The sequence below is a fragment of the Pseudophryne corroboree genome, chromosome 4, assembly GCF_028390025.1.
Source record: "Pseudophryne corroboree isolate aPseCor3 chromosome 4, aPseCor3.hap2, whole genome shotgun sequence".
NCBI classification, from domain to species: domain Eukaryota; kingdom Metazoa; phylum Chordata; class Amphibia; order Anura; family Myobatrachidae; genus Pseudophryne; species Pseudophryne corroboree.
In genome coordinates, this window is record NC_086447.1 from 866515629 (window position 1) to 866530290 (window position 14662).

Sequence of the window (14662 nt, forward strand, 5' to 3'; positions counted from 1 at the left end):
GAACATGTTTATCCTGCAAGGTGGGGTTAGTAACTCAATCTTTGGCAAATGAGGGGTTATGTGCAAATTGTTTTTCGTTCCAGCAGATTACATGGCAAGGAATTGACAGATATTCCGGAGTCAGAAGCTGAATCCAAGAAAGTCAGGTTTCCTGCCAGCTATAATCCTAAACCAAAGGGCTCGGGATTTAGGCCATTTCAGTGGCAGGGTAAAACAAAAGGTAAAAATGAATCAAAACAAACCCAGTACAATAAGTCTGGTAAAGCAAGGAAGCAGTGGGCCACTAGAGTGCCAGCTTCCAAACCAGAACAGATGGTAGGGGGCCGTCTTCTTCAGTTTGCACACATATGGCAGCAGTCGACAATAGACGCTTGGGTGCAAGAAGTGGTAGCTCTGGGTTATGTTTTCCCTTTCAAGAAGCAGACTCCTCGAAGGTTTTTTGTACCAGCCCATCTCACATAGAGGCGAAGCCCAGGGCCCTGCAAGAAGCAGTTCAGAAATTGCTTCAGTCCGGGGTAATTATTACAGTACCCCCGGCACAACGGGGCAAGGTTTTTACTCCAAGCTATTTTTGGTCCAGAAGCCGAATGGGTCGTTTCGGCCCATTCTCAATCTCAAAATGTTAAACAAATACATTTGAGTCCCACGGTTCCACATGGAGACATTACGCTCCATAGTTTTGGCCATGGAACCAGGGGATTACATGGTATCTCTAGATATACAAGATGCTTACCTGCATGTGCCAACAGCATTGTCCCATCAGTGTTACCTCAGGTTCGTTATCCTCCAGCAACATTTTCAGTTCCAGGCATTACCCTATGGGTTAGCCACAGGCCCCAGAGTATTTACAAAGATCGTGGTGGTTATGGCAGCTTATCTCCGCAAGCAGGGGATAAGAATCTTTCCATACCTCGACGATCTTTTAATCCTGGCACAATCCCAGGAATTGCTCTTGAGCCATCTCCAACAGACAATAACTTGTCTACAGAAACACGGATGGCTCATAAATTGGGCAATGTCGTCTCTGATTCCGTCACAACGGATGATTCACTTAGGGGCTGTATTGGATACAAGTCTGCAGAAAATATTTTTACCTGTGGAAAAGATATCCAAGGTGCAGTTAATGATTCAGGAATTGTTGCACAGTCAAACAATATCAGTTCACACGGCAATGCGAGTGATGGGATTGATGGTGTCAACATTCGTCATGGTGGAATATGCACAATTCCACTCAAGACCTTTACAACATTTGATACTGACCAAATGGAATGGAGTACATCAGACAATAAAGAAACAAATTATGGTACTTCCAGTAAAGGTAAAAAGGTCATTAGCCTGGTGGCTACAGACATCCCATCTGGACAAGGGGAGACCCTTTTGGATATCAGATTGGGAGATCCTGACAATGGATGCCAGTCTTCAGGGCTGGGGAGCAGTGTCCGGGAAATCATGGTTCCAGGGTCAATGGACCACAGAAGAAAGTTGCCTGCCAATAAACCTGTTGTAACTCCGGCCCATATACAGGGCACTGATTCAAGCAAAAGACACTCTTCAAGGAAAATCAGCCCAGATCCGCTCGGACAATGCAACGGCAATAGCATACCTCAACCATCAGGGAGGAACTCGCAGCCAAAGAGCAATGAAGGAGGTAAGTCACATACTAAAGTGGGCAGAACTCCATCTTCCAGCATTGTCCGCAGTATTCGTCCCAGGAGTCCTAAACTGGGAAGCGGACTTTCTCAGTCGACACACCATTCGAGCAACCGAATGGGCTCTACACCCGGAAGTATTTCAGATTCTAATAGAGATAGATCTCATGGCATCCCATCTGAACAACAAAGTTCCGGTATACGGGTCAAGAACTAAAGACCTTGGAGCGATCTTTGTGGACGGTCTGTCAGTGAAATGGGAATTTCATCTGGCTTATCTGTTTCCTCCAATCATCCTGATACCCAGGGTGGTGAGGAAAATAAAACAAGCAAAGGGGGCCATGATTCTAATAGCTCCGGCTTGGCTCAGAAGGCATTGGTACATAGATCTGCAGAGGATGTCGATGGATGCTCCAATTCTGCTCCCTCAACGTCCAGATCTACCGATGCAGGGTCCTTGTTATCACAGGCATCTGGATCGGCTGTCTTTGACGGCGTGGCTGTTGAAACCTCTATCCTGAAGTCAAGAGGTTTTTCACAACAGGTAATTCAAACAATGCTTAGAGCAAGGAAACCCTCCTCTGCTCGCATAAATCACCGAATATGGCAAGCCTACATTCATTGGTGCAGTGAAAGAAATTTGGATCCAAGATCTTTCAGAGTATCCAGAATCTTAGATTTCCTTCAGGCAGGAATGGATAAGGGTTTGAAGGTGGCTTCCTTGAGAGTTCAAGTTTCAGCATTGACTGTATGGTTTTAAAAGAAAATTGCTACTTTACAAGATGTGCGTACTTTTTTCCAGGGAATGCTGCACATTTAACCACCTTTTGTTCCTCCTGCAGTACCTTGGGATTTAAGTCTGGTCCTCAAAGCCCTTCAAAGGGCTCCATTTGAGCTATTTAAGAAAGTGGATCTTAAATGGTTAACAGCTAAAGTACTCTTTCTACTGACTATGGCGTCAGCCAGAAGAGTATCAGATTTAGGAGCACTGTCATGTAAGTCTCCTTTTCTGATTTTCTATCCAGATAAAGCAGTTCTCAGAACTAAGTCTGGTTATCTTCCAAAGGTGGTCTCAAAGTTTCACCTTAACAAAGAAATTGTAGTCCCGGCTTTTCAGGTATCGGGACTGTCTGCGGGAGAAGTGTCGCTGGATGTAGTCCGTGCATTAAGAATCTACGTAGATCGTACCAGTGCCATCAGAAAGACAGATTCTCTCTTCATTCTCTACGGATTTCACAAGAGGGGATGGCCTTCTACTAAACAGACGCTAGCAAGATGGCTTCGAATGATAATTTCAGAAGCATACTCTCAAGCTGATCTCCCTGATCCGGCTAATGTCTCTGCTCACTCTACACGTAAGGTAGGTCCTTCATGGGCAGCACAACATGGTGCTTCAGCAGAACAGATATAAAAGGCAGCCACATGGTCTTCCATTAACACATTCATTAGACATTATGCCTTGGATACTTTTGCCTCTCATGATGCTGAATTCGGGCGAAAGGTTCTCCTGTCTAATCAGGAGCGTCCCCACCACTAAAAATTTGCTTTGGGAAGTCCCAATGTTATCCTGTGGATAACCTGTGGACCCTGCCGGAGAAATATACGTTATGGTAAGAATTTACCGTTGATAACGGTATTTCTCCTATGTCCACAGAAATCCCACCCTGACGCACCTGATTTGAGAATCTTTATACACACTAACCTCTTCCCTCTTGCGTGGAAGGGTGTGCATGTGTGTTCTTATCGCCTGAATAGGGTTCTTCATAATGCTCCTGCCTAAATGCTTTGGAAACAACTGATTTGACTGAGTCGGTGGGCGGGATTATATGGACAAGCCCGGTGCATCCTGGGAGGCCAGAAAGCTTGTGATCATTTGGTGCCAATCCGCTGTCGCTCCAGCATATCCCAATGTTATCCTGTGAAAACCTGTGGACATAGGAGAAATATCGTTATCAGCGGTAAGTTCTTACCATAACGTATATTTCATTTCAGTCTATGGCACATTTCCAGCATCGTAAACACATTGAGTCCCACTTAGATAATTATCAAAGTATTATTTGATTATACTAATATAAAGTATAAACAGTAGTGGCAGTAATACCCATAAGTACAGAAGAAAAATCTAACAATTTAACAATCTGCTTATATTGCTGAGTTACTAACAGCAAGCTCCTCATGCATGGATTGGGGTCTGAGTAGGATTCTGTACCCCATCTCTCCAGCCCTTTACCTCCTATGTCTAGATGCTTACCAAATGGGCTTTATGATTCTACAAATAAACTCTCAGTAAGACTTATTGTTTTTCCAGTAATTTTTTTTGTCAAATATTGTATTAAATACAGTGGATCATAATTCAGTTATCTGCTCCTTGAGCTCCACGTTAAAGTTTAAATACCATCCCTAAGCTAAATACATATCAGGTGGAGAGATTGCACGCAAATCTGTTTGAATACACATGGTGCATGTTCCATAAACATCAAGATAAAGTATTAATCCCAGCAAACAGCCGATGGTACTTTCCTCCACATTTGGTGGAGCTGCCCAACCCTTGTCCCCCTCTGGAGGGAAATAAGAGCGCTGGCCACTTCTATATTATTAATTCAAATCCCCTTTAGCCCCAAATATTTTCTACTCTCAGTGGATATCCCTGACTCGTCCCACCATCAAAACAAACTATTCACTCACATGGTTCTTGCAACTAGATGTATCATAGCAACACAATGGAGGTCTTCTACACCAGTGATTCTCAACCTCGGTCCTCAAGTACCCCCAACAGTTCATGTTTTCCAGGTCACCTAACAGTTGAACAGGTGTAGTCATTACTCACTGACACATTTTAAAAGACCCACAGGTGGAGCAAATTATTTCACTTGCAATCCTGTGAGTAGACCTGGAAAACAGGAACTGTTGGGGGTACTTGAGGACCACTGTTCTACGCCACCTAGAATAGATGAAATTATTGCCAAGATATGGCATATACACTCGATGGAATACATCACAAGCATACTCAAAGGCTCCTCTAAGAAATGTATTAAAGTCTGGGAACCCTGGACCTCCTTTTTTGAGGTCCCCCCTTAAAAAATGCTTCCAGCTTATTGTTTTTCTCGATGCCTGTAGATCATAGGTCTGCAAACTCGGTCCTCATTACCCCATACAGTGCATGTTGTGCAGGTCTCCTCACAGAATCAGAAGTGAAATAATTAACTCCACCTGCGGACCTTTTAAAATGTCTGTGAGTAATTAATACACCTGTGCACCTGCAAAACATGCACTGTGTGGGGTAATGAGGACCGAGTTTGCAGACCTATGCTGTAGATGTATTCCTTTATGTGGACCTAATCACTTACTGAGATATTGAGGAGACAAGTCGAGTTACCCTCTCTCCCTTTCCCCTCTTCCCTCCCCTTCAAACCATTTGCTTCCCTCTTTTGCCTTTTACTCTTTTTTCCTGGATCTTGGTTGCTTTCCTTTTTCTTTTTCTTACTTCCAGTAACTCTACTTTCTTTTTTCATGTCATTTTTGCCTCTCTAATCTTTTTTCTTGCTATTTCTGATAAAATTGAAAAAGAGATTATATATGGTTGTTACTTACTACTTGGATTTTTTTGTGTTTAATCCAGTAGCAAACCTATGTTGTAATAATCTGTCGTATATGATTAAATTTTTGGATATTTATTTGCGGCCTCTCTGTAGGTCGAATTTATAATTCATGTCCTGTTGTTGCCCTCTCATCTCGTCAATAAAGTCTTTTTTTTTTTTAAAGACTAGATATAATAATAACAATCAAATTATAACAAAATTCAACAAAACCTTCAAATAACACTCCCACATTCAGGGGGCTTCTGTAAAGACCTCAAGTATGGACTATATTTAAAAAGTCTGCAAGGTATAGTTAAAAGTGGTAAGACTCAGTGCTTTCAGTGTGGCTTTATCCAATATAGTGAATAAATAAATGCATACTAGACCGATGATGAATGCAAATGTGTAGTCATGTCTTTATTTCCCGCTTTGGAAGATCATGTTTTTGGTTTTAAGGTGACACATCATCTATCCAGTATGAGGTGAAGACCCAACAAGACCATATTACATGAGAAGAACCAACATCCTTATGGTATTATTATAATACTAGTCACTTGCACTTGCCCACTTATTTTGGACACGGGTACATTACTTATACAATATAGATTTTCCCACACTGGGTGTTTTTTAACCTATGCTATAAAAATACCCACCATCACAATTACTGTCTTTAGAGCACTTTTAAAGCACTTTAGAAGAATAAATATCTGTCTACGTGGTTTAAGCTTACTATCAAATTGAATACTAATTTATACCCCTGATGAAGTCCGTTAAAAGGACGAAACGCATTGGGTCATCTACATAACAGCCTGCGAACTCTGTGGGGCAATCCACCTTATTAACTCACACCCGCTAGGGTGAGGTAGAAACAAAATAACATAATATCCTCAAGAACCAGCAGGTTTTATGTTATAATCGCATATGAAATTCATTGTATCAAATGTATTGTATCATATTTCATGCGAAAGTAATATATTCCTCTGTTCACTAAATATGAATAAATTGTTTTAATTTTTTATTTATTTTTTTAAAGTAGAAGTGAATCTATTATAAGGGTACTAAGGATATATCTCCTTATTATATATTCAGTAGCGCACCTAAGGTATTTTGTCTTTTATCTGTGCTCAGTCCCTACTAGCAGGGGACTACCTAAAGGGTGCTGCTGTATAGTTCCTATATTACCGGGGCATATAAAGAAGTGTGGACGCTCTACTTGTGAATCCCTAATGTAAACTATAACCAAAGAGTATTATTTTACACAATAATCTTAATGATTTTCTATCTTTGGAATGTTCTTATTTGCACATTAATAGTAAATATCGAAAAAATAAACTGCTGTATATACTGAAATAATGTACAGGATAATGCTATCTATCTATCCATCTATCTATCTATCTATCTATCTATCTATCTATCTATCTATCTATCTATCTTATTAATCACATTTTAAGAGTTTTTCATAATTTTATTGTTACCCACAAGGATAATGCTGACTAGTATATTAAAATGTATAATGCACAAATGAGCGAGTTCTAATGCATCTTACATAAAGTATTCCATAACATTCACAATGGGTGTGCATCATCTGTCTGTCTGTCTGTCTGTCTGTCTGTCTGTCTGTCTGTCTGTCTCTCTCTACCTACAGTAACTCTATCTATCTATCTATCTATCTATCTATCTTATTAATTACATTTTAAGAGTATTTCATTATTTTATTGTTACCTACAATTTCATATCACTGACCTCTGATTTCTGCCCTACTGTAGGGAACTAGGCTTTGCAGGATTTGGTGTCACATCATTACATGTATATATACTAACTGCACTTACTTGGCCACTCATAGAAGTCAGTAAATATCTGCTTATTTTAGCACTAAACCAATTATTGCACTTTTCTCAAATGATTACACATGATGGTCCATAATTAGGGCAGGAATATAAACTCTGTTTTGTATCTGTATTATAACTCTGTAATAATCGTATTAATAAGTTATCCACTGTAAACTTCTTACTGTTTTTGGTACTTCCAGCAAACACAGTCTGCACTTGTATCTACTGAGTTATAGGGATAGATAGATAGATAGATAGATAGATAGATAGATAGATAGATAGATAGATAGATAGATAGATAGATAGATAGATAGATTATATTTCATTGATGGATAAAAAGATAGATTAATGGAAAGATACAATTGATAGAAATATTATAGTTAATAGATACATAGATATTTTTATTAACACTTATGTTATTAAGTTGTTTGCTGCTTGCAGAAAACACAGTCTGCTCACATAATCTGTGATCAATAGATACAGTAGATAGATATTTCACTGATCAAAAGATAGTTTGATCACAAGATACATTAGATATTTTCTAGCTCTTAAGGTGGGTACACACGGCACAATGTCACATCGTGCCCATCGTGGGGGGGACATTGGCAAGTGCAGACACACTTGCCGATGCCGTCAGCGACAAACGGCAGGGGAGCGGAGGCCATGCTGCATTCGGGAGCATGGCATCGCTAAGGACAGCCCCAGATCTTCTTGCATGTTCAATAGATCAGGGGCTGTCGCTAGCGACCCGCGGGTGCGCACATCGGCATCGGTCATACACACGGACCGATATGCACAATGTGTCGTTCCGTTTATCGAGAGCGCTCACACCGTGGTTGTAATTGACCCGTGTGTATGCAGCTTAAGAGTGATAGATGGATATTAGACTTTTCATTGATAGATCAATACAGTAGATATATATTTTTATTAACACTATGTTGTTATTAGTAAGTTTACTGCTACTTGCAGAAAACAATATAGATAGACAGACAGAGAGAGAGAGAGAGACATTTTCTTGATAGATTAGAAGATAGTTTGATTGCAAGATACAATAGATATATATTTTATAGTTAATAGATCAATAGAGATATTAGATAGATATTTTTATTAACCTATTTATGTTATAAAAGATTTTTGATACTTGCAGTAGTTATTTAGTTGATAGATTGATCAAAAGATACAATGGATAGATATTTTATAACTAATAGAGAGATAGATATTAGATATATAAATAGATATTAGATAGATAGATAGATAGATAGATAGATAGATAGATGTCTTTATTAACACTATATTTATGATATAACATTTTTTTGCTACTTGCAGCAAACAGTCCGCTCACATATCTATTAAAGATAGATAGATAGATACGTACGTACGTACGTACGTACGTACAGACATTAATAGATATAAGATAGATAATATATATATATATATATATATATTATATATAAGCTATATATGTATGTGTGTGTGTATATATAAATTATATATATATATATTAGATTTATAATAGATATTTTTCTTAACATATGTATGTTCTTAAAAAATGTTTCTACTTGCATGCAGTTTGCTCACATGTCTAAGATAGCTTTATAGATATTTCATTGATAGAGCAAAATATTGATTGATCATAACATACAATAGATATTTAATTGATAGATTGATCAAAAGATACAATAGATAAATCTTTTATTTCTAAAATATACTTTATTACTAAAGGAGAAATAGATTGATAGATATTAGATATATAGATAGATTGATAAATAGATATTAGATAGATGATACATAAATAAGTAAATAAATAAATGATAGATCTTTTTATTAATACTATAGTTATGTTATTATATTTTTTGCCACTTGTAGCAAACAGTCTGCTCACATATCTGTGAAAGATAGCTTACTCCAAAAATACAATAGATCTTTTATCGCTAATAGATAGATACATAGATATTTGATAATTCAGAATTTAGATTGATTGATAGATTTAAAGATAGTGTATAGATAGATGTCTGTCTGTCTGTCTATATTATTATTATTGTTGTTATTATTATTATTAGCAGTTTTTATATATCGCAGCATATTCCGTTGCGCTTTACAATTAGAAATATATGTCGATCTATATATTTAATAGATATATATTGGATATTGGATAAATATAGCTATATGATAGATATATAGATATTTGATTAATAGCTATTATATAAATGGATAATTATTAGATATATGTTAACTAGATATGAAATATTACTATATGTAATTGGGTTGCTGAATATGACTTCTACCTACCGGCAGTTGATGTCACAGCGGCTATTTCGGAGTAGACCTCATGGTACTCTGTGCATTTCTTTTTGGACCCCTTCATTCTTGCGTCCTCCATCCTGCGGCCGGTGTCACCTTGTCTGATCACTTGAGGTTTAATTCTTCTACTGCCAGAGCTCATTATTTTTTTCTCACAGTTTTAAGTTAGCTGTGGTGTGATGTCATCCCAACCCTGGCCAGATGTCTCCACCAATCACACCCATGCCCTGCTAATTAGGTAGGGCTCCAAACTAATCAGGGAGGGAGAGGGCAGACGCTTCATCAACCTCTGACCTGACAACGACATTGACTGCTGCAGGCTGCAGAGCACTGCCTATTGTAAGGTGCATACAGTTTGGATAAACTCTGACTCTGTGGGTGGCATATGGATAGATGGACAAAGGTGGAAGTTTACAGCAGAATAGTTACCACAAAGGCTTTAATTGGAAATAAAAGTGTCCTTGCTGTTTGTGTTCTGAAGAAGAATGAGATGTACTAAGAAATTATTTGTACTTTTTTTATTTTATTATTATTGTGTTTTTCTATAGTGCCACTAATTTTTGCAGCACTGTACAGAGAATATATGTCATTAATTTCAGTCCCTACCCCATTGAAGCATACAGTCTGACGTCCCAAACATACAAGTGTACACACCCACACACACTCACACTCTCTCTCACTCGTGTTCATTAGTGTGGGAGTGTATGTTGTCTCTGTGTTTGTTTGCTGAGTATGGGGCTAATTCAGACCTGAACGCTGCTGTGCGTTTTCGCACAGCGGGTGAACAGGTCTGAACTGCACATGCACCGCAAAGCACAGACGCGATGGTCTGCAGCGCCGGGGAGCACCGGGCAGCGACGGGATGGTGTGAGAAATCTGATCGCACCGGCGATCGCAAGAAGATTGACAGGAAGAGGGCGTTTGTGGGTGGCAACTGACCGTTTCTAGGGAGTGTCCGGAAAAATGCAGGAGGGACCAGGCATTTTGTGGGAGGATTCGTGACGTCAGCTCCGGCCCCCCGATCATCGCAGCGGCTGAGTAAGTTCTGGGCTGTGCACATGCGCAGTCCTGCACATGCGCAGTCCTGCACATGCGATCGCACACCTGCACAGCGAAATCCCCCTCCCCCTGTAGGCGGCAACTACCTGATCGCAGGGATGCAAAAACGCACCCTAGCGATCAGGTCTGAATTACCCCCTATGTTCTCCAGATGCAAACACGGGAGAACATACAAGCTCTACACAGATTAGCCATTACTGGGAATTGGACTCATGACTGGGAACTGAAATCAGATGGGTCTAAAGCACAATATTCTTTCACCACTTTATATGATCAGAGCCAGATTAACAACAGGACGCTCGTGGGCCCCCCGCACACAGGGAGCCCCCCCACACACACACATACAGAGCTACATCACCAGCTTGAGGGGCACTGTGGCATGTGATCTGGGTTCTCCTCTGCGTGGAATAATGTGAATTGTAGGCAGGGCTGGTTTAAGCCTTTGGAGCGCTCAGGAAACTTAAGACAGGGGGTCTGCCCCCACTCCACAGGGGGCCATCCCTATAATGCAGCCATCCCCTGCTTCTCAGCACAGCCATCCTTACTGAGCAGCAGCACCCTCTACCCTCCCTTGCTAGTGGTAAACATGGAGAGGTAGAAACATGTGCCAACCAGGTATTCAGTATGATATGCCGGCTGTCGGGATCCCGGCAGTCAGGAGACAGACGCTGGGATCCCGACAGCCGGAATACCGGCAGTGATCACAGCATGTCCCCGGGTGGGCTTGCCACGCTTTGGTCCCCATAGGGTTATATTCCCCCTCAGGTGGTGGCGTGGACCACCACCCGAGTGGGTATTCTGACTGACCACCGATATTTCACCGGGTGTTGGGATTCCAGCGTCGGTATACTGATAGCCTCCCCCAACCAGACATCACTGCTATGGTGATTGCTAAGGTCACATCAGAGCGGAGTTAATGAGTCTGAGAGCGGGCAATGGGCCTCAGAGTTGATCGCAGCAGCGAATTTGTTAGCAGTTGGGCAAAACCATGTGCACTGCAGGTGGGGCAGATGTAACATGTGCAGAGAGAGTTAGATTTGGTTGGGGTGTGTTCAAACTAAAATCTAAATTGCAGTGTAAAAAGAAAGCAGCCAGTATTTACCCTGCACAGAAACAAAATAACCCACCCAAATCTAACTCTCTCTCTGCACATGTTACATATGCCCCACCTGCAGTGCACATGGTTTTGCCCAACTGCTAACAAACTTGCTGCTGCGATCAACTCTGAATTACCCCCAGTGTCAGCTGCTAAACAAGGTTCCTGCTGCTGCTGCTATTACTCACTCACTCACTCACTCACTCACTCACTCACTCACATACATGTCTGCTGAGAGAACTCCAACCCAGGTGAGTGGGCGGCCTGTCCCCACTATGGGTCTCACTACATTGTGAGTGCAGCAGTGAGCTCTGGCCGAGAAGTGGGGGGATGGCTGAGATATGGGGTCCGGGCACTTGCCCCCTTAGCCCCCAACAAATCTGGTGCTGACTTTGGGCATTAAAGTGTGTTCAACACATTTGTGGTGCTTGGGTTTTGTACTTTTGATGGCATTTTATCAGTGAGCCCCCTCCCCAACATACACTGTTTAGTTGCCCTAGAGCCCCCACAAACCTTGGTGCCTATAATCCTTTGGCATATAGGTATACTATCTATCTAACCATTGGGGAACTACATGGGGTGTATTTGCCAAAGAGCGGGTGCATAGAAGTGGAGCTGTTGCCCGTAGCAACCAGATTCTACTTATCTTTTATCTAGCACCTTCTAGAAGATAGTAGAATCTGATAAGTCCCAGCAAGTGTAAACTTATAGGGGTATATTTACCAAGGTGTGAGTTCGGTAGAAGTGGAGATGTTGCTCATAGCAACCAATCAGATTCCACTTAACATTTATCAAGCTGCTTCTAGAATATAATAGCTAAAATCTGCTGGTTCGTAACAAGCTGTAATCAGACAACGTATACCAGCTGTTGCGCTGACAGCAAAGCACTACAGTCATTGCAAATAGTTATACATGTATATGCGGATACCGTACTGCTTAATCATTTCATTAACTTGATGAGGATACTCCAATGTTGATGACTAGTCGTCCCTTCTGCGTCACCTATAGGCTCTGCAAAGAAAAATCATTTATTAGAGTTTAAACCTTTCTTTTTTTTATTTCAACCCACACATTTATACAAAGCAGGTAGAATAATAGTGGGAATTAGCGAGACTTTGTGCCCTTGTTTTGTTAGGTTATTATAAAGACGTACCCATTGTGCTCCTTTATTAGGGGTGTGAGGTTGGGGGGGGGGGGGGTGTAATGTTTAGGAATGCTAACGCTACGCACCTGTTATAAAGCTAGGGCTATTGTCTCCTGTGCATCTTAACATAAATATTTGTATATCTTGTAACTGTGTTAAATTAGCTTCATTCATCTGTAGTCAGAACATTTCGGTACGCAGTAGTTACCCGTCGCAGTATGACAATGCACATACCTCGCCGCTGGGAATAGGCATTGATTTTCTCTCTGGAATGCATTCAATACCTTAAAACTGATTAATCCTTAATTTTCACACCAGGTTTACAAATCTACAACAGCTTCGTCTGTTAATCATTTGGGCACTCACATCGTTAATTAGAGATAATTGGATAAAAGGTCATAAAATATTAATTATTCTTATAAATGAGTTCATTACAAGCAGATGAGTCTAAAATAATTTCTTCTTAAAGGGGTTTCCCATTTTATATCCTTCACGCTAATAGCGCATTGGAGGGGTCCACGGTCAATGACCCATCATTTGGTTTGGAATATTTTGTCAACATTTATAATGTTGACATGAGAAGGTCAACATGGTTGTAATGTTGACATGCTTGGCTTGCCGACACTGAATACATTGACATTCCTCATGCCGACACTGATGAAATGTTGGCATTCGAATGTTGACGGTGGCTTCAGGCTATCCCTTTGGGGGCTCCAGGGGTGAGTATTGCTACCCTATTCATCTTAATGTTGCAGAGTTTCCCAAGCTCTGCCATTACATTATAAGTTTTAAGGCTATCCATACTTGATCACAGGTGATGTAATTAGTACCTCAGTCAATCTAATTTAATCAGCTGGAGTATGGACTAACCCTAACATCCCGTCACACATCCTTACCCTCTGCTTGCGCAGCCTAACCCTAACCCTCCACTCCCGCAGCCTAACCCTAAACTCCCCTTCCATAGCCTAACCCTCCGCTTGTGTAGCCAAACCCTAACCTTCCCCTCCCATAGCCTATCCCTAACCCTCCCTTCCCATTGCCTAACCCTCCGCTGCCACAGCCTAACCTTCCGCTGATGCATCCAAACCCTAACCCTAAACCTAACATTCCGTTGCCACAGCTTAAGCCTAACCCTCTGGTCCGTGCAGAAGGTGGACTTTTCGCATTTCAAAATTGTGAACATGTCAACATTCTGCATATGTCGTCATAGTACATCGTAACTGTCAACACTGTGGTGTTGACATTATGATTGTTGGCCCTACAAAGAACATTATTTGAAAAACGTATTTTAACTATCAAATTAGAAGCAGGGTTTACCATATGGAGAAAAGCTTTGGGTTTCACGCCCGGTGCTATTCAGTTATTCTGCATTTTTGCCGCTATACCAGTAATGCTGATTTGAGTTGGAAGGGGCATCAGTTCACTTACCACCCCAGGCAGTAGACTCTAGACACACCCTGATTTATGTATGACATTTATTCTGTCCGTTTGTGCTACCTGGCATTCTGCTATCTTTTTCTGGCTGATACGTTGAGTGGTGGATCCTGCAGTTAGCAATAGAACATGTTACTCCAAAACCCCTTTGACTGATGGGAAAGAAAAATCTTTGCTTCCAGAAAATATAAGTATTTTGTGTGAGAGGTGAGCCAGGTCATGTAACCGGCTAGGATGGAGTATGGTAAGTGAGACATGGAAATTCATGGGACGTCTAGGTCCAGCCCTGTATTTTGTGAATCAGTATTCTCTAGATGGGTCTGGTCCACGTTACTGGCTGCCGGGATCCGGCGGTCAGCATACCAACCTCGGGATCCCAGCAGCAAAATGCCGGCAGAGGGGGTGAGCGCTACAAAGCCCCTTGCGGGCTCGCACCCACAAGTGGGTATAGACTAGAGATGTGCACCGGAAATTTTTTGGGTTTTGTGTTTTGGTTTTGGGTTCGGTTCCGCGGCCGTGTTTTGGGTTCGAACGCGTTTTGGCAAAACCTCACCGAATTTTTTTTGTCGGAT

The 14662-nt window shown here is 41.1% G+C and overlaps 1 protein-coding gene across 1 annotated transcript in view; it reads right to left on the reverse strand.

Moving 5' to 3' along the window:
• LOC134911847 (homeobox protein prophet of Pit-1-like) overlaps positions 1–9436 on the reverse strand; it is a 28638-nt gene extending 19202 nt beyond the window's left edge. Inside the window, exon 1 of the mRNA XM_063919837.1 lies at positions 9346–9436. Coding sequence (XP_063775907.1) covers positions 9346–9436 — 91 coding nt within the window. The remainder of the gene's footprint in view (positions 1–9345) is intronic.
• Positions 9437–14662: the final 5226 nt, after the last annotated feature.